Source organism: Schistocerca gregaria, chromosome 2 (genome assembly GCF_023897955.1).
Source record: "Schistocerca gregaria isolate iqSchGreg1 chromosome 2, iqSchGreg1.2, whole genome shotgun sequence".
Taxonomy (NCBI): domain Eukaryota; kingdom Metazoa; phylum Arthropoda; class Insecta; order Orthoptera; family Acrididae; genus Schistocerca; species Schistocerca gregaria.
The window spans coordinates 805,022,274-805,044,042 of record NC_064921.1 but is presented as its reverse complement, the minus strand read 5'-3'; the positions used below and the strand labels follow the sequence as shown (position 1 = coordinate 805,044,042).

Sequence of the window (21,769 nt, the reverse complement as noted above, 5' to 3'; positions counted from 1 at the left end):
TCATCTGAGGGGGGGGGGGGGGGGGGGGGGTAGTAGTTGGAATGAGTGTGCCATCAAATATGCTGGCAGTCAAGGGGGATTTTCTCGCAATGAGCCAATCACCATCTTCCCAGTCAACGTCTACCAAACATAAACAGAATGAAGTTCCCGATTCAAAGACCCTCTCAGCTGCACCATGGTTCCTCATGCTTTCACATACTGAAAGTGGTCAGTCCTTTGCAATGGTAAATCCATTCATTATTCAGAAAGGTGTTGATGCAATTGCTGGCCCTTTGTTTATGCAATGGCACTTTGGTTTCGGAGATGACTTCTGATTCTCAAGCACAACAGTTGAGCGGTGCTTCGGTCAAAGATCAAAGCAAGTTATGAAATTATCACAGTCCGATCATACAATCCAAACCCAATGCGCTGCTACCAGTGTCATCGTTATAACTACACTCGAATGTCTTGTCGACAGTCAGTCAGATGTGTAACCTGTGGTAGGGATGCTCACGAGGGTGGTAATCCACCTCCTCCTTCACGCTGTATCAACAGCAGTGGCGACCATGCTGCCCCCTCTTGAGATTGTCACAGAAGGAATACTCCCACGAAGACTTCCTATGACCCTCCAGCCAACAAACTTCTCTGAGTTTTCCTTTGCCAACTTAGAGATCCTCTTAGACAGTGTCCCCGTATGATACAGTCACACAGCCTACCTCAGTGTCACCAGTATGCACTGCCATCCATTTTTCTGCCCTGGACTCTTCAGGCCAACAGAAGGAGAATGCTGATGCCTCTGTAGATCTCGTGGAACAGAATCCTCCAGACCCTGTGTCCTTTAGCACTGAGTCTTCGAAGGCCGGCACTTGGTAGTTCACTGAGGCGTCACCCCTTCATTTTTTCCATCCTCCCCTTTCCTTATCACGAGTGTCCTGCAATAGAATGTTTGCAGCCTTTGACCCAACAAAGAGGACATAAGGTTACTTTTACAATTGTAGTGTCCACTTGTTCTCTGCCTCCAGTAAAGAAAATTGCATCCTCACCACCACTTTGAGCTCTCGCATTTCTTCCTGGTCCGCTTTGACCTTCCCCTAGAGGACAGCATTCCATCTCACGGGGAAGACTTGCTGCTGATTCTGGATAATTTACATAGTCAACATATCTCCAAGACTATCTGCCTTCAAGCTGTTGCAATCTGCAATTTCCTTCTTCACTTTACCTTTTCCGTTTATACCATTTACATCCCTCCACCATTCAGTGTCACCAGAGAATACTTCCTCCAACTAATTGGGCAGTGCCCTCACTCTTTCTGCTGTTCAGTGACTTTAATGTGCACCATCCCCTTTGGGTTTCTCCCAGAACCTGTCTGAGAGGTGTCCTAATGGCTGACCTTCTCAATCAACTTAACCTCATCTGCCTTAACACATGAGCAACCATGTTCCTTTCAGACTCCATGCACACCTATTCCATTTGGATATATCCTTCTGCACTTCCCACCTTTCCCATCATCTCGAGCAGTCCGTTCTCTCTGTCACATACTCAGTCAACCATTTTCTGTCAGCTATTCGTTTTCTGACTCCTACCCCACCTACGTGCACACCCAAATGGCAGCTTTCAAAGGCCAAGTGCAGACTTTACTCCTCCCATGCTACCTTTGACGAACAACATTTCCCCAGTTGCACTGACCAGGTAGAATAGCTTACTAACATTATCCTTACAAGTGCAGAATGTTCCATTCCTCGCACTTCCTCCTCACCATTCCGTGTCTCAGGCCCTTGATGGACTGAGGCATGCCAGAACACAATTCATGAGCGGAAATATGCTCTCCGCATTTTTAACCATTATCCTACGATGGTCAGCTGTATTTGTTACAGACAGTTGCGTGCACAGTATCGTCACATTCTTCTGGATAGCATAAAAGCTGGCTGGATTTCCTTTACTAGTTCTTTTAACAATTCCACTTCATCTTCCTTCATGTTGGCCATCCTTCGTTGGCTCTCTGGGGACACTTTGTCCATTGATGTCGTGAACGGTTTTCTGCAGAAATACCAGCCTGTGGCCTTCTTTTTCGATTTGGAGAAAGCCTACAATACCTGCTGGATGAGTGGTATCCTCTGTACACTCTACATATAGAGCTTCTGTGGCCACATGCTGTGTTTCCTTCAGGAACTTTTAAAAGACCGAGTTTTCAAGGTATGTGAGGGTTCTGCCTTGTCACACCCCTTTGTCCAAGGTTCTGTCCTGAGTGTTCTCATATTTGCTATTGCCATTAACCTAATAATGGCCTGTCTCCCACCAGGCATCTCTGGCTCCCTTGTCGTTGATGATTTTGTGGTCTATTGCAGTTCTTCACGGACTTGTCTCCTTGAGTGCCGTCTTCAGCAATGTCTCGATTGCCTGTACTCATGGATCATTGACAGTGGTTTTCGTTCCTATATGTCCTCAGTGGTACTTTCTGGGGAGCAAATCAAGCCACCCTCTTCCATTTTTATCGGTTCCTTGTCCACCCAAAACTAGATTCTGGGTGTTCTGTTTATGAACTTGTACATCTGTCCCTCCTACGCTGTCTCAATAGTATCCACCATCGTGCCATCCGTATGGCCGCTGGGGGCTTTTACATTGGCTTGGTTGAGAGTCTGTATGCAGAAGCTGCCGAACTACCACTGTCATATTGCCTTGATTTTCTTCTCATCAGATACGCATGGTGGTCTTCCATACCTGGCCATCCATCCTATGCGTCCTCCTTTGATGATTCTTTTGATCGCCAGTATGGGGTGTGCCCCTCTTCTCTGTTACCTTCTCCTGAAGTTTGCTTTCAGCTCTTGCACCAGCAGCTTAACTTCACACTACCAGCCACTTTCCTGATGGGTGTGACGCCTTCACCACCTTGACTTTGTGCAGTTGTGTGTGTTCACCTTGATGGTCATTTGCTTCCCATGGATACTGCTCCAGGATTTTCAATTGCATCGTCTACTCTGACTCTCTGTGCCCTTCAGAGCCTGAGTGTGCTGTACACTGTCCATCCCTTAGTGCATTGGGTCACTTGCTCTCTCTTGATGGAGCCACTGTGATATTTATGTGGGTTCCTGGTCACGTTGGTCTAACAGGAAACGAGGTTACTGATGCTGCTACCAAGGCTGCAGTCCTCATACCTCAACCCACTAGTTCTTACATTCCCTCTGATGATCTCTTTGTTGCTGTATCTCAGCAGTTGGTGTCACTTTGGCATCACCACTGGTCCTTGCTTCATCGGAACAAGCTCCAGGGAATTAAGCCTGTCCCTTCCGGGTTCGATTCCCAGCTTGGTTGGGGATTTCTCTGCCAGGTGACTGGGTGTTTGTGATGTCCTCATCATCTCCATCATCATTTGTGATGGTGGCTAGATTGTGACTTTGTATGGGCACTGATGACTGCAGTTGAGTGCCCCACAAACCAAACATCATCATCAACCCGCACCACTTTGTGCTCATTGTCAACAATGTTTGATGGGTCCACCATTTCCTGACGGAATGCCCTTTTTTTAACCACTTGCATTCTTTTTGTTGTTTGTCACTAGAGTGGGCTGTTGACTGAATTTTATTTTTTATCCACCATAACAGTATGGTGAACGACATTTAATCTTCAGGTCAGGACCTCCATTATTCTATGGCATAATTTATAGACTTTTCTCTGTGTCCCTGTTTTTAGTTGTCTTGTCTTCCACCAATTGGGCTTAACGTTTAGTCATTTTTAATTCATCTCTTTGTCTTCATATTCTGCAGTTCTGTCATAGGAACATATGACCCTTGTTGTTTTTGGGCTCTAAAACAAAACAAAATTAAACCAAGCAGTGGCAGAAGAAAACAAATATAAAGGGTAAAGAAATGTACAAGCTTTCAGAGCCAGTCGCCCCCTCTGGCAAAAGGAGTAAGTCTTCCCTGACCCAGGCTTCTGGGCGAATTTTCTGAACTCCCTCTATTTCCTAAACCTCGCCGGTCCTTTTCCTTCATCTCTCTTCTTCCCCTCCAACCCTTCTGCCAGGAGGAGGAGGAGCCACTGGCTCTGAAAGTTTGTACATTTCTTTAGCCTTTGTGTGTTTTCCCCTGCCCCTACTTGGTGAGTAGATTTTTTATCTATCCAATTATATATCTTTTTTTTAAAAAAAAAATATTGTTTTTGTTGGTTTCTGTAGATCACTTGAATTTTTCTTCATGAAACCTGAACATGTACAAATGAACTTTTTTTGTGTAGTTGTATTCTTGCCAAATGTCAAATAAAACTGAAGAACATCTAATGCAAAATAAACCAGGAGATGTGGCACAGTGTTTCGCACATCGGATTCACATTTGGGAGGATGACTGTTCAAATTCCTGTCCGCTCTTTCAGATTTGGGTTTTATATGATTTCCCTAAAGCGCTCCAGGCAAATGCCCGGATGCTCCCTTTGAAAAGGGGGTGGCCAATTTTCTTGTCCCATCCTTTTGTAACCTGAGCTTGTACTCTGTCTCTAATTACCACTTCGACAGGGCATTAAACTAATCTTCCTTCCTTCTAATGCAAAATAAGTATCTTTTCTTATTTGTTTTGTCATGTATGATACTGTATGGTTTGCAGACCCATTTAAAACTTTTTTATTGTGTTGTCCTTTTTCTTACAGGTATTAACAACAAAGTACAATTATGCAGAAAACTTTGCTTTGATGGATGGTCGATTAATAATGTGTGGAATTGCAGTTGGTGTTGCAATGTTCGCATTACTGTGGGATTATATTTACCCATTTCCACAATCAAGGTAAGACAAAAGTGAAACTGTCATCAACCTGAAACTCAGTTCAAACACTGCAGTGCCTTACTAGGCATGGTCGTATTACTTGCAGTATGCCCTTTGTTTCATCCAAACAGTGATCTGACTTACCCAACCACTTGTTGAGGACCTAACAGTTTAACTTAGGCTCCAAACCATTGTGCAGCTTGATATGTTACACATTAACAAATATTGCCAGGGATGAGATAAGTGATGAATCACAGAACAAACCCACGATCCACCTGTAGACTGAGTTCTTTAGATTTGTAGCCTGAAACTTAGTCATCAAGCCACAGTAATATTTACTTAGAACTATAGATTGAACATGGAAGTTGCATATGGAACTCTCAAACACGTAAGATGCTAACAAAATGATTAACAAATTATAATTTTAATTTTTGACAACAGGTAAATAACATAATGTCAGTATATTAGAACAGAGGGTTGAATATATTTATCATCATCAACCAGCTCAATTACTTGGTGATGTGGCCTCTTTTGAGTTGGCATGCAGCATAAAATTCTAGAAAGTTCCTCTTTTTAAACAAATCTAGAACTTCCCATTGCCAGTTCAGTCTTCTTCTGCAGCACATCTCTGCTCTGATTATCCAAAAAGTGTTTATTGGCAAAAAGCACTGTAAGAACGATCAGCTTCACTATACATGTTGACAGGGTGCGGTACTTGTTCAAGTTTCTGATTGGGCAAAATACAATTTGAGAAAAAGTCACTGAATGAAAATTATGATATATTGTCACTTTTAAGCACAGATTTGCGCCAACAAGTTTGTGTAAAATGTTTGAAATGTAACTTTCACTCTTAGTAGCCGATTTAAGGTATTCACCCTTACCATTTGACTGCAACTCTGTCTTATGTGAGCAGCAAACTGCTGGAGTGCATGGCATGTGGTGAGGGATACCAGGTGGAGGACAGGGGCTAACAAAGATTGAGGCTGGGTGGGGGGGGAATGATGTATATGTTGTAGGGAAAGATCCCACCTGCACCATTTTGAAAAGTTGGAGATGGCACAACCTGTGAAGCACTCATTAAGGTAAAGAACATCATGCTGAGCGACATGTTCAACAACTGGGTACTACAGCTGTCCCAAGACCACAGTTCACAGATGCCATTCATGCAGACAGACAACTTGTTAGTAATCATGCCCACGTATAATGTGACTCAGTGGCTGCAGCTAATTTTATAGATCACATAGCTGCTTTCACAGGTGGCCCTGTGTTTTCTCTGGCAGGAGTGCCAGTGACCCTACCCTGCATCCTTCCCCCTCCCACTCCCCACTCCCCACTTCCCACTCCATGCTGCCTCCTTACCCTGTTCACCCAACCCAGCAGACAGCAGATTGCTGCTCACATCAGACACAGTCGAAGTCAGCCCCTACTGACCAGGGACAGTGTGTGTGATTGTTTTGTGATTGTATGCTTCTGAGGAAGGACTTTGTCTGAAAAGCATAACTTTTTTTAGTCTTCTTTTCATTTTTACTGTGTACAACTCAACACCTTCTGTATGTGATGAGTAGCAGTTTATCCTATCCATTATTATTATTCTTAGTCCAGCCTGGACTTTCCATTGTTTGAATAATATTTTTGCAGAAAACCAATTCAACTCAAATTAATCCTTTCTTTAAGTGACTGAATTACTGAGATTTGTTTCATGTTTTCCCAGGCATCTGGCAAATTATTAATTTCCCTGACGTGTGCGACTCATACACACCATAGCGGTTAAGATTGTAGACTATTGTATTTCATGAAATTGACGGTGTGGGAACTTCTTGAGAATAGATAGCTATCAAATAGCACTATTCTCTCAGTTAACTTATGGATTATCTTCTTCTTTGTTCAATATTTGTTAATGTTTTATATTTATGGCACAGAAGTATTTATATTTCGTCTCATTAGTACAAACACACAAATTTAATTTGTTTGGATGCTTATTGCCTTAGCCATACCAGTATTGGCAACTGGGATGTGATCAACCTATGGAAGCCAGAAGTGGCAGTACAAAACCTCAAGAGTGAACAAATACTCAGCAGGCAGAACAGGTCTGTCATTGTCACCACTTGTCATAAAATTGCCACCATTCTGGCCTCATAATCCAGCACTCTGGTTGACCCATGTAGGAGAAAGTTCCCATTATGCAGGAATAACTAGAGATTCAACCAAATTAGCTCTAGTGGTTAGTCAGCTCGACCACTGTTACAGTAAAGGTTAATTACAGGCTCTCCTGCACTAGACTCTTATGACAAACTCAATACAGAATTGATTCACTGAGTATCTGCATCATAAGAAGGGCACATGCATAAAATTCTAACACAGATGATGTCACAATACCTGAGACACCTCTGCAGTGAAGTCAATGCAGATTATGCTTTGGAGTGGTCATCTCCCAGCCCAGGTTAAAGCTATTATAGTGTCTCCAATGGAAATGCCATTAGACACTGTCACATGTCTGGCTGTCAGGGTTTATGACACAGTAATACAACCATCAGTCAGTATGGTAGTCCCCACCATACAAAAGTGCTTTGTCATTGCCAGTGACATGTGCCGATTGTGACAGCCTTCGAGACAAGGTCGTAACTAGACAGATAATGAACTGCTGTCTCCTTGCAACTCCAGCAGTATCAGAGGACATTATTTCAGAAACTGTGTAGTTCAATGATGAACTCATCATTCATGAGTGGTGCAGAACAATGCCCTATGGTATGCACCTCGCCTTGCACCTTCCCAAATGCCAGTGGCAGGTACACTCAGTTACCAGGTGGTATCTTGGCATCTTTACAGTAGTGATTGGAAGACCAGACACACATTTCTTCGGATTTGCACATTTACCCTTGGATTCATTTGTATAGTTGCCAGCCACCCTTCGGGTCCGGGGGTTAGAATAGGCACAAGGTATTCCTGTCTGTCGTAAGAGGTGACTAAAAGGAGTCTCACACGTTTCGGCCTTTATGTGATGGTCCCCTGTAGGCTTAGACTTCCATTTTCCCAAAGATCAAGGCAATTGCGGAAGGGCACCATGATGGTGCATAGTGTCCATTGTGCGCTTAGACCTCTCGCATCCTTCATTGATGTCGATCTGCACTTCTCCTCATTCTCCAGCTGTTGGGAGCATTTTCCTCCATCCTGTGTGCAATATCACTTTCTGCACGGTCGACGGTGTGCGCCTGATATCCAGCACAGTAGCCAGTCCGTTGTGGTGGAGCCGCCATGTACCCTGTTGGTTGTAGCCCCCTGACTACACAGGGATCGCCCTGCTGATTCCTGTGCTGTTAACTCCCCATGTATGCCAAGGAGTAGATTCCAGTCACCCTGGGGCATCAGGACTCCCGGCAATGGCCATCCTGCCAGGTGGCCTTTGCTGCAACTGGGTGGCACCCATGGGGAGGGCTCCTGGTCAGAGTAGGTGGCATCAGGGCAGATGACATGCCATGAAGAGTAGTACGTCATCTCTTACTGGTGGTCAAACACCAGCAGCCTCTAAGCGGTCAAGGTCTAACTTCAATGCTAAGAAATACAACCGTAAATCGTCACCCCCCCCCCCCCGCCCCCCCCACTACCACCACCGGCAACACCATGGGAAGAATGCCATGCTAAGGATGGCAGCGCAGCTTATTCACCCCGGTACCTCATATGTAGAAGAATTGATGGGGAATCTTTCTTGTCAATGCACCTCAGTTTTTTGGGGATCATATAGAGGAGAAGTCTGGGGAGGTGGAGGGCTTGCCCAAAATGTGGTCAGGGTCGGTCTTGATCAAAATAGCATCCTTGGCAATTCACTGGCATTACTTGTCTGTGACAAGCTGGGGGATGTTTGTTTTCCATCACTCCCCATAAGAGATTAAATATGGTCCAGCATATCATATTTCACAGGGACCTTCTTTTGCTGTCTGACGATGAGCTGTGTGCAAATTTAGAGCAATGAGGTGTCCATTTCGTCCGGGTCCAAGGGATAATCAGGTTGTCACCGGTGACTTCATTTTGGCCTTTGAGGGTGACACATTACCCGAGAGGGTCAAGCTGATGGTCCATATGTCTTCCCGTTATACTTCCAGCCTGTCTGCCAAAGTCATTGATGCTAGTTCCAATCAGCTATCTGATCACAACCAATCAGACTTCATTTGTCAGCTGAGTGAACATATTGCACACACTTGTCCTTATCAAGCATCTGTAGTTGAGTCTGCATAAGTTGATCCCTAACACGTGATATTACCTGCAAACAGTGTCAGACCATCACTACAACCACCATACAAAGGCCTATATGAAATAGTCAAAAGAGAAGCACATACTCTGTGTATACTGTGAAATGGTAAAGCTGCTATGTCAATCATCAGAACTAAATCTGTATACATATTTTTAAAAGTGCTACCTGCACTTGTGCCGAAAGAAATCGGCTCAGCTTCAGCCAGCAGTACAACCATCTGAGGTAGAACCACTGCCCAAAAGAACACCACTCACCGGATGTCGAACACACTTTCCTGCAATATTTTTGGATGACACACTGCTTCTCCGTGGGGTCTGATGTACCTCCGATTGTCAGCTGTCAAAGAGTTCACACCCAAGCTGCCAGAGGCATTCTTGTTTGACATCAGTGGTTAATTTGATCTCTCTATTTTATCTCTGTATTTTTCTCTCTATTTTTTGTGACTTTCCATGAAAGTGACAGTGTGAGAACTTCCTTGTGGATTGAGACAGATCTCGACTAGCACTATACTAGTGCTTAACTAGTTTCAAGTTCTTACAGAATATCATTTTCTGTGTTCTGTATTCATTTACAAATGTTTAATTTTCATGGCGATATGTGAGTGTTTGTATTTTGTTTGCTATTTCAGCTCATTTCCTCAAGCACAGAAACATAATTTGGTTAGTTGGTTTATTTCTTAGCTATACCAGCAACACAGTTCATGCCCATGCTCCCACTCTATGATACACTCAGTTACTTACAGTTGCAAATATTTATACATCACAAAAATATCACATTTATTGGCTAATTTACTCAAGCAGTCAAAAAAATGAAATTAACACAGTTGCTAGCTGCTAACATAAAAACTGTTGCACCAAGTTTTACTCCTTTTGATGCATGGCACGTGTCAGTTTTAATTTATAGTAAACATGTGTAATATTTCATTGCCTGTAAAGTGCTGGCAACTCACACTAAAGCTGTGAGTCATTGCCTGTACCCAGCTAACTTATGTCTGATTCTGTATGGGTGGTTTATTTGGCTATGCCACAACGTGACTGTAGAAGAGTGCAGGTGACTCCTCTTTACAAAAAGGTAAAAGACTGGATGCACATATTTACAGATCAACATCACTAGTGTCCATCTTGAAGGATCCAAGTGCACATTCTAAACTCAAGTACTACAACATTCCATAAGGAAAAGATGATACACCAAAGAATCTAAATAGATGCAGGAAAAACTGGTCATGTGAAACAGAGCTTTCTTTATTCATACACAACATCTTGCAGTTAACAAGTGCAAGTGAATAGGCAGGTTTCATCTTTGAAGATTTCTGAAAAGCTTTCAGCACTGTTCCCCATCTCGACTACTAACTAAGGTACAATCACTCAAAGTGTCTTACAGATGCTAACAGAGCCCATACATTACAGTGGATCACAAATGTTTAACAAAACTGAAAGTAACATCGGGTGTACTCCAAAGAAGAGTACTAGGAACTCTAGTATTCTCACTTTACGTAAGAGATTTACCAGATAGTATCTGCAACATTATCACATTGTTCACTGATGATACTCTTTATCTACAAGAAAGTGTTGTTGTTGGAAGGTCTCAATGAAGCACAGAAATATTTGAGTTAAATTTCCACCATGTGTAGTGATTAATAGCTCTTAGGTAAATACGAGACAATGCCTATAGCTGTGGGTGACTGGAGAGGTGAGGCATGGGAGATCTGTTTCTGTACAAGGTTGGGAGGTTAATTGTGGTCCATATCAAACCTACTAACCACCAGCAACCCTTCACTTAGACAGCTGCCACCCATTTCATACCAAGAAGTTCCTTTCATAAATCCTAGCCATCCGTGGCCGTCGCATCTGTAGTGATGAGAGTCGCTCTCAAAATATAACAAGGGTCTCACTGAGCCCTTCACAGACTTTAATTACCCTCCAGCCTTGTACAGAAACAGGTCTCCTGTGGTTTATCTCTCCAGTCACCCTCCAGTCCCACCATCCGGCCACAGCGGGACCATTCCCCTCATGACCCACTACTGAGGATTGGAGCAACTGAATCATATTCTTTGCAGGGTTTCGATTATGTCTTGCTGTGCCCTGAAATTATGTATGTCTTAACCACTATCCTTCCCACTCCTCCCACAGCGATATTTCGCCAACGACTGAATCCACACATCATCTTTGTCCATCCGTACTCAACCCTGCTCGCAACCCCTTGTCTAATGGCTATATTCCTATAACAGACCTAGATGCAAGATCTGTCCCATTCATATTCTTAGCATCACCTACTCCAATTTGGTCAGAGGCATCACCTATCTCATCAAAGACAGTGCTACATGTGAAACCAGTCATTTGATCTGCAAGCTAAGTTGCAACCACTGTGCTGTGTTCTACGTGAACATGACAACCAACAAGCTGTCTGTCCACACGAATGGCCATTGCCAAACTGTGGCCAAGAAACAGCTGAACCATCCAGTTGCTGAGCATGCTACCCAACACAATGTTCTCCATTTCAGTGACTGTTTCACAGCCCTGTGCCGTCAGGATCCTTCCTACACCACCAGCCTTTCTGAATTGCTCAGGTGAGAACTCTGCCTGCATTATATCCAACATTCCCGTAACTCTCCTGGCCTCAACCTCCGTTACTCGCTGTCCTTCATTCACCTCTCCCCTTTCTTGTTCCCACCCCTGTGCTACACAGCTGTCTATTACCTTGTACACCCACTCTCTTTTTAGTTCTCTCCTTTTCCACTCCACCCTCTCCTCCCCCCCCCCTTCCCCCCTCCCCATCTGCCCTCCATCTAACCTTCCGACTGCACCTAACTGCACTATCCTCTCCCCACCTTGTCTCTGTGTGTTCCCACAAGCAGCACTTTACCACCCCCGACACTTACCCTACTATCTCTTCCCTTCACCGCCCCGGCCTCCTCCTTACCCCCACCTCCCAGATCCCTTCTCCCATCATCTGCTGTTGCTTGCAGCCTGACTTCGGCAGCCAGAGACAATGGTCATGTAAGTGTGAGTTGTGTTTGCATGAATGTGTGTTTGTATGTTACCTAATTCAGAAGAAGGCATTTTGGTTGGAAGCTTACTTTAACAACACACATTTGGTGTGTGTTAGTCTCTGAGCAATGCCGACATAGCTTTGTTCAAATTATCTACAAAAGATTGAAAACTACTATTATTGTAAGGTAGGAAACACAATCCTGAATGTGGAAACACTCACATACACCATACCTAATGTATATTATAATATTTATCACTTTCCAAGGCTGTTGTCTGTGTTCTGTCAGAAATACACCTCTAGATTTTCCTGCAGGTATACATTGATATTATATTCTATACTGTAACTGACGTAAAATCATTTATCACTTGCAGGACTTGGTCAGCCATAATCATCAAATTTGCACGTTAACTGGTCTGCTTTTCAATTGAGAAGGTGCAGTTGCCACTGTTGAATACCTATTCAGACAGGGAGAAACATAGCTAATTATTTTTCTTTTTACATTATTCTAAAAATTTGATTGACAATATAGGAATTACAGTATTTTTCCATATGTATGCCCCAGTGTAAAAGCAAATGTTCAACATCTCTCTCAAACAGATTTCAATATTTTAACAGAAGTCAGCTCTGTTTAGTTGCTTGTTTTCCTCTTAAAAGTTTGTGGTTTGCTGTTGCCAGGAGTATCCATTTTCATGCACTCAAAAGGCTGAAAATGTTTCTCTTCCTGTATTTATTTGCAGGCCACCAAATTTATTTTCACCCAGAATTTCATTTTTGTTAATGTTGTTCAAGATTGTTTGTAATATCTCTCATATCAAATCTGTTGCATGCAAAATGAGCTGTCTTTCAGCAAATAAGGTCATTACAACTGTGTGCCAGACTGAGACTCAAACTCAGAACCTTTGCCTTTCGCGGGCTCTGGTAGAGCACTTGCCCGCGAAAGGCAAATGCCCTGAGTTTGAGTCTCGGTCCGGCACACAGTTTGAATCTCCCAGGAAGTTTCATATCAGTGCACATTCACACACTGCTGCAGAGTGAAAATTTCATTCTGGAAACATCCCCCAGGGTGTGGTTAAGTCATGTCTCCGCAATATCCGTTCTTCCAGGAGTACTAGTTCAGTAAAGTATGCAGAAGAGCTTCTGTGAAGTTTAGAAGGTCGGAGGCGAGGTACTGGCAGAATTAAAACTGTGAGGATGGATCGTGAGTCGTGCTTGGGTAGCTCAGATGGTAGAGCACTTGCCTACAAAAGGCAAAGGTCCCGAGTTCAAATCTCGGTGAATCACACTGTTTTAACCTGCCAGAGAGTTTCATATCAGTGCACACTCAGCTGCAGAGTGAAAATTTCATGCTGGCAAGGTCATTACAATGCATATTTTCTTGGGGAAAATTTGCCCTTCTCCTTAAAGCCCCAAAATAATTCAGTCGTATATGAGGGTGAGTCAAATGAAAAGCTTAAATTTGTAATAACAAATCGAAATTTCGCATTGTTATCCAGTAAGTTGGTTAGCTTGCTACAAACAGCGTGCAGAATTTCCTGTAGGTGGCAGCATAGTGCAGATTGACACATACCGTCACAGTATCAGTATAAAGATGGCCACCCCTCTTGTGATTTGCACCAGGGAAGAGCAGTGTTCTGTTATTCAGTTTGTGCGTAGTGAAGGTGTGAAACCTATTGAAATTAATCGACGAATGAAGGTTCAGTAAGGTGATGCATGTTTTCACAGCAGCAAGTATACAAATGGAGTAGGAAGTTCGCAATTGGTGTGAGTTCAGTGGAAGATGCTCCTCATCCAGGTCAGGCACAAGGAGTTGTGACTCCACAGAACATTGCAGCAGTTGAAGCTGTAGTGAAGGAAAATCGCCAAGTGACACTGAATGACATTGCAGCATGTTTACAGATTCGTCGTGGGTCAGCGCACCACATTGTGCATGATGTGCTCCAGTTTCACAAAGTGTCTGCAAGATGGGTGCCACGGCAGCTGACTCCTGAAATGGGAGAATGACTAGTTGATGTTTGTGAAGAACTTCTTCAGCACTTTGAACGAGAAGGTGATGGCTTCCTTGCAAGAATCATTACTGGGGATGAAACCTGGGTTCACTTCCACCAACCGGAAACAGAGGGTGAGCATGAAATGGCGCCATTCCTCATCACCAAAACTAAAGAAGTTTCTAACAGAACCATCAGCAGCGAAGGTTATGCTGACTCTTTTGGGATGAAAAGGCATCATTTTGGAGCATTACATCCCTAGACCACCCCCCATGAACCATGGACCTTGTCGTTGGTGGGGAGGCTTGCGTGCCTCAGCGATATAGATAGCCATACCGTAGGTACAACCACAATGGAGGGGTATCTGTTGAGAGGCCAGACAAACGTGTGGTTCCTGAAGAGGGACAGCTGCCTTTTCAGTAGTTGCAAGGGCAACAGTCTGCATGATTGACTGATCTGGCCTTGTAACAATAACCAAAACAGCCTTGCTGTGCTGGTACTGCAAACGGCTGAAAGCAAGGGGAAACTACAGCCGTAATTTTTCCCGAAGGCATGTGCAGCTTTACTGCATGATTAAATGATGATGGCATCGTCTTGGGTAAAATATTCCGGATGTAAAATAGTCCCCCATTCAGATCTCCGGGTGGGGACTACTCAAGAGGATGCCATTATCAAGAGAAAGAAAACTGGCGTTCTACGGATTGGAGCGTGGAATGTCAGATCCCTTAATCGGGCAGGTAGGTTAGAAAATTTAAAAAGGGAAATGGATAGGTTAAAGTTAGATATAGTGGAAATTAGTGAAGTTCGGTGGCAGGAGGAACAAGCCTTCTGGTCAGGTGACAACAGGGTTATAAACACAAAATCAAATAGGGCTAATGCAGGAGTAGGTTTAATAATGAATAAGAAAATAGAAATGCGGGTAAGCTACTGCAAACAGCATATTGAATGCATTATTGTGGCCAATATAGATACGAAACCCACACCTACTACAGTAGTACAAGTTTATATGCCAACTAGCTCTGCAGATGACGAAGAAATTGCAGAAATATATGATGAAATGAAAGAAATTATTCGGATAGTGAAGGGAGACGAAAATTTAATAGTCATGGGTGACTGGAATTCGAGTGTAGGAAAAGGGAGAGAAGGAAACGTAGTAGGTGAATATGGATTGGGGTTAAGAAATGAAAGAGGAGTCCGCCTGGTAGAATTTTGCACAGAGCACAACTTAATCATAGCTAACACTTGGTTCAAGAATCATAAAAGAAGGTTGTATACATGGAAGAACCCTGGAGATACTAAAAGGTATCAGATAGATTATATAATGGTAAGACAGAGATTTAGGAACCAGGTTTTTAATTGTAAGACATTTCCAGGGGCAGATGTGGACTCTGGCCACAATCTATTGGTTATGAACTGTAGACTAAAACTGAAGAAACTGCAAAAAGGTGGGAATTTAAGGAGATGGGACCTGGATAAACTGATTAAACCAGAGGTTGTACAGAGTTTCAGGGAGAGCATAAAGGAGCAATTGACAGGATTGGGGAAAGAAATACAGTAGAAGAAGAAGGGTAGCTTTGAGGGATGAAATAGTGAAGGCAGCAGAGGATCAAGTAGAAATCCTTGGGTAACAGAAGAAATATTGAATTTAATTGATGAAAGGAGAAAATATAAAAATGCAGTAAATGAAGCAGGCAAAAAGGAATACAAACGTCTCAAAAATGAGATCGACAGGAAGTGCAAAATGGCTAATCAGGGATGGCTAGAGGACAAATGTAAGGGTGTAGAGGCTTACCTCACTAGTGGTAAGAAAGATACTGCCTACAGGAAAATTAAAGAGACCTTTGGAGATAAGATAACCACTTGTATGAATATCAAGAGCTCAGATGGAAACCCAGTTCTAAGCAAAGAAGAGAAAGCAGAAAGGTGGAAGGAGTATGTAGAGGGTCTATACAAGGGCGATGTACTTGAGGACAATATTATGGAAATGGAAGAGGATGTAGATGAAGATGAAATGGGAGATACGATACTGCATAAAGAGTATGACAGAGCACTAAAAGACCTGAGTCGAAACAAGGCCCTCGGAGTAGACAACATTCCATTGGAACTACTGACGGCCTTGGGAGAGCCAATCCTGACAAAACTGTACCATCTGGTGAGCAAGATGTATGAAACATGCGAAATACCCTCAGACTTCAAGAAGAATATAATAATTCCAATCCCAAAGAAAGCAGGTGTTGACAGATGTGAAAATTACCGAACAATCAGTTTAATAAGTCACAGCTGCAAAATACTAACACAGATTCTTTACAGACGAATGGAAAAACTAGTAGAAGCCGAACTCTGGGAAGATCAGTTTGGATTCTGTACAAATACTGGAACACGTGTGGCAATACTGACCTTACGACTTATCTTAGAAGAAAGATTAAGGAAAGGCAAACCTACGTTTCTAGCATTTGTAGACTTAGAGAAAGCTTTTGACAACGTTGATTGGAATACTCTCTTTCAAATTCTGAAGGTGGCAGGGGTAAAATACAGGGAGCGAAAGGCTATTTACAATTTTTACAGAAACCAGATGGCACTTATAAAGAGTCGAGGGACATGAAAGGGAAGCAGTGGTTGGGAAGGGAGTAAGACAGGGTTGCAGCCTCTCCCTGATGTTATTCAGTCTGTATATTTAGCAAGCAGTAAGGGAAACAAAAGAAAAATTCGGTTAGGTATTAAAATCCATGGAGAAGAAATAAAAACTTTTAGGTTCACCGATGACATTGTAATTCTGTCAGAGACAGCAAAGGACTTGGAAGAGCAGTTGAACGGAATGGACAGTGTCTTGAAAGGAGTATATAAGATGAACATCAACAAAAGCAAAACGAGGATAATGGAATGTAGTCGAATTAAGTCAGGTGATGCTGAGGGAATTAGATTAGGAAATGAGACACTTAAAGTAGTAAAGGAGTTTTGCTATTTGGGGAGCAAAATAACTGATGATGGTCGAAGTAGAGAGGATATAAAATGTAGACTGGCAATGGCAAGGAAAGTGTTTCTGAAGAAGAGAGATTTGTTAACATAGAGTATAGATTTAAGTGTCAGAAAGTCATTTCTGAAAGTATTTGTATGGAGTGTAGCCATGTATGGAAGTGAAACATGGACGATAAATAGTTTGGACAACAAGAGAATAGAAGCTTTCGAAATGTGGTGCTATAGAAGAATGCTGAAGATTAGATGGGTAGATCACATAACTAATGAGGAAGAATTGAATAGAATTGGGGAGAAGAGAAGTTTGTGGCACAACTTGACCAGAAGAAGGGATTGGTTGGTGGTGCATATTCTGAGGCATCAAGGGATCACCAATTTAGTATTGGAGGGCAGCGTGGAGGGTAAAAATCGTAGAGTGAGACCAATAGATGAATACACTAAGCAGATTCAGAAGGATGTAGGTTGCAGTAGGTACTGGGAGATGAAGCAGCTTGCACAGAATAGGGTAGCATGGAGAGCTGCATCAAACCAGTCTCAGGACTGAAGACAACAACAACACATCCCTAGAGGGACCACTGTCATCAGTGCATCATATACAAATCTCCTAAAAAATCATCTGCGACCTGCAATCAAATCAAAGTGATGTGGATTGCTGTCAGTAGGTGTCCTTTTGCAACATGACAATGCAAGGCCCCACACTGCCCGTACAACAGATTCAACCATCACAGACCTGCATTTTAAGTGTCTTCCTCATCCACCATACAAACCAGACCTTGCCCGAAGTGATTTCCATAGTTTTGGACCACTCAGAGACACAATGGGAGGAAAGAAGTTCTGTTCTGATGAAAAGTTACTCCACACGGTGCATGAGTGGTTGCGCAGACTACCAAAAGAATTTTTTTCTGAAGGAATTTATGCACTTTGTAAGTGCTGGAGGACTTGCATTGAGCATGGGGGAGATTATGTTGAAAAGTGATGCAGCTTTGTACCACTTCTGCACAATAAATAATATTTTAAAAAATATTTAAGGTTTTCATTTGGCTCACCCTCTTAGTAATGAAACACCAATGCCTACCTAAAGAAGATTAGTACTTCAACAACTTAATACAGCTTTCAACTCAATTAGATAAATGAAGAATTTTGGATATATTGTTGTAGAAAGTCACGTAAAGGCCACTCCACAATAGTCACTATTGGGGAGCTTACACCAACTTAATAACATTTGTATGCTTTGATTAATTTGTTTTAATCACTGCAAACTATTGCCAATTAAATGTATCTCATCAGTTCCAAACAACCAAATTACATTATCCAAACCAAAGTAAGGAAACCACCACACATGCAAGTGGTGCCAGTATGTACATTGTTTCTGTCCTTGAATTTCCATTATTATTAGTAACAACTTATACCTTTTGAAAATTAGTTTCAAATTTTTTTTATAATAACTTGGTCAAAAAAATTTTAAAAATTTATGATCTAAAAGTTCTTTCACCTACAGCTGAATCGTAATTAAAATATTTTCATGAAGTGTTTTGTTTCTTCTTAGTAAGAACCAAAATTGTTGTTACAACCAGATGCGTTATGATTCCAGGCCTGTGCTGATATTCTGTGTGACAACTTACTTTGTTATGATGGGGATTCTTACATTATATACAACATACAAAGAGAAAGGTATCTTTGTAGTTGCCATCCAGAAAACAAATTCTGGTCAAGAAAATGTGTGGGAAGCAAGTTCATACTTGAAGAAGTAAGTATAAAATATAAATTTTTAATGAAATTACACATCATTCATGTTGAACATATATAGGAAGCTAATTAACACCTAGTATCCTACCTAAATACACTTGCATCTTTCACTATATGCATAGGTGTGTTAGTAATGTAATTATGTTTACTTTGTGCATAAGAAATAACTCTGCATGTGTACTAGCCATCAGTTGCAACCGACAGTGCAGCGGTTAGAGGAGTGGGCTGCAAAGACAGATTTTCAGTTTTCTGCAGACAGTGTGCGTGAGTGTTCATTTTAATCATTTTCATCATATTTTCAATTTACCTGCCTGCATATAGGGACACCGTCGTACATTTTAGAGACTCAGCTCGGTGAGGTTCTTGGGCCTCATTTTTTACTCTAAATTGTCATGGTTGCCACACCTGAGATACCTGAAAGTCAGGTCTTTCAAAGCACTAAACATCATAAAGTACCTTAGCCACAGGTCTTGGGGAGCAGTCAGGGCACGTCAGCTCCAGTTTTATAGGGCTTTTGTGTGTTTGTGGCTGGAATGTGGGTGCACAGTGTATGAATCGACAACGGCTTCTTATTTGAAGTTCATTGACACTGTGCACCCTGAGGGGATTCGGCTGGCCAAGGCTGCTTATAGAACCAGTCCCATGCCCAGTCTCTTTCCTGAGGGTGTGGAGCCATCTTTTACCATCTAGCACAAACTCCTCATGGTGCATCAAGCATGTAACTTTCTCGCAGCTCTGACTTCAACCACATACCACACTGTTTCTCATCCACCTCTGAAATGCCTTTTCTCCATCTGTCCACAATGCCTTTTGGGATCCGTGTGCGGTGTGTGCTGAAGTCATTCTATGTGGAGCATGTACAACCTCAGATCCAGGCTGGTTGCTTCAGAGGGCTGGAGTGACTTAGATTTAGTGCAGTACAAGAGAGATTGCACTCCTTTTGTTTTAATGCAATATTTTGTAACATTTTAAATGAGCACCACAACTATGTAGCTGCCTTTGCGAATGGGCCTAAGCAGGGGGACTCCATTGGATGCTCTTGTTGTTTTCTCAATTTGTGTCCTCATGGTCCAACTGCCTCAAGAATTTAGTGTCTTTGCTGCAGAATTGTATGTGGTATTGCCTCCATGGAGTAGATGAGATGTTCTTCAAGTGCTAAATTTCTTGTCTGTTCCAATTCTCTGAGTGCCCTTCACTCTATGCAGTATTTTTACCCAGCAGGTAAAGTAACCCAGGATGCCTTCCTCGAGCTATGAGGACAGGAGATGATGATGTCTTTCTACTGGGTACCAGGTGCATGGGTAGCGTGGGAAATGAAAGGCCGGATCTAGCAGCCAAGGTGGCATGTCGTGATTCTCAGTTCTTTCAGTGTGCCATCCCCCTGCATGCTCTCACCTCACTGTTGAGGTACAAAGTCATGTGTCAATGGGGAGATGAGTGGCTGGAAGTGACCGACAATAAGCTCCATGTAGTAAAGCCCACAACTCAGCCGTGGCATCTCTCCTTCCAGCCACGTTGACGGGATGAGGTCCTTCTTGCTCCTCCTCACATAGGCCACAGCCGTAAGACACTTGGCTTCTTACATCAGCGAGAGGACCCTCCAGTGTGTAGCACTTGTGGTGTACAGATAACTTTGTGCCACATTTTATTGGACTGTGCTTTATTTTCTGACTAGCAGGCCGCTATGGATTTGCCAACAGATCTACCCTCTATTCTAAGTAAAGTTCAAACAAATGTAATTCAAGTTTTAAAGTTTTGTGAATTGTCCAATATTTTTCCAAACATTTTAGGCAAATAACTTTAATGTGTTCTCAGGGTGACTGGATCAGCCATGTTTTCTTGTTAAGTGGCCAGTCAGTCACATTACCCTGTGCCTTTGTTTTGGTTCATTTGTCATTTTATTTGTGTTTTAATTTCCTGTGTAGCACATTTTAGTATTTCTTTGTTTTTTAACTGCATATGTTAACATTTAGTTCTTTTATCCACATTTGCTTCTTTTAATGTGTGTAAGTGTGCTGATAACCTTGCCACTGGGTGCCCATAAGCTCCAAAGAAACAGCCCACACACACACACACACACACACACACACACACACACACACATACACACACCTACCTGCAGTTCCCAGAGTCTTGCAAACATTGTGAGTCCCCAGAGATTATCAAATGCCAAAGCATTTTCAATAAGTGTGGCCATTACATGCTTACAGCTGACATTATGTGCTAATTTGATGCCCAATTAATTGCATCATTAATCAACTTATTTTCATAGTCACTCAACACTATTTTAGTTGGAGCTTGGCCTTTAAATCTTTCCACGTAATTTCCATTACTGCGTCACGTCTGCCCATGTTCAGCCAGAGGACCCATATTGGTGTGGGCTGAGTCTTAGGAGCCATCTGTGAGCCTGTAATTGGTTACACAGAAGCTGCTTCTGGGTTTTAGCCAAGGTGTTCCTCAGTCAAATTGGCCTTTGTGGTGTAGGATTGGCTGATTCTTTGTCTTTCAGTTTCTTGAAGATTATTGTGTTTGCTAACTTCCAGAATAGTGGTACTTGTCCCAGCCTTAGAGCTTCATTTATTAAATGTGTTAAAATGGGCTAATCTATTGTGCTACTCATTTAAGGGTCTGTAAGTGAATGCTGTCTAGGTCTGGTGCATTTTTAATTTTCCTAAGGCTAGTGCCACTTTTTCCTTTTCGAAGGAGCAGATGACAGTCTCTGTTGGATAGTCTATCTCTGTTAGCTCCTAAATTGGTGTTGTATGGATTGTCTGTGTTTTGATTGTCATCGGGTAGGAACTTATAAAACAGAAATTCCCCTGTACATCTCCATCCCTGTGTGAAGGTTCTGTCATCCCATCTAAGTCTGACTAGTAAAAATGGTATTTTTGCTCTCTCCATCATCAGTTTGTACAGTGCTTCCCATGTGTTGTCACTTAATTGGGTTTGTACATACTCGTCCCAATGTCTTCTCCTCACTTTCAGTAGCAGTACCTAATATTCTGCCTTTGGCTCTCTGAACTCCCTGTAGCATTTGCTGCCCCCTGGTAGTATCTGCCTGTGGTTCTCAAATTCCTTTTGAGTCTGCTAGGTTCATTTAA

General features: G+C 42.5%; 1 protein-coding gene across 1 annotated transcript in view; it reads left to right on the top strand.

Moving 5' to 3' along the window:
* Positions 1-21,769, top strand: part of LOC126335089 (signal peptidase complex subunit 2) — a 37,719-nt gene that overhangs the window by 11,304 nt on the left and 4,646 nt on the right. The window contains exons 3-4 of the mRNA XM_049997987.1: positions 4,615-4,748; positions 18,514-18,669. Coding sequence (XP_049853944.1) covers positions 4,615-4,748; positions 18,514-18,669 — 290 coding nt within the window. The remainder of the gene's footprint in view (positions 1-4,614; positions 4,749-18,513; positions 18,670-21,769) is intronic.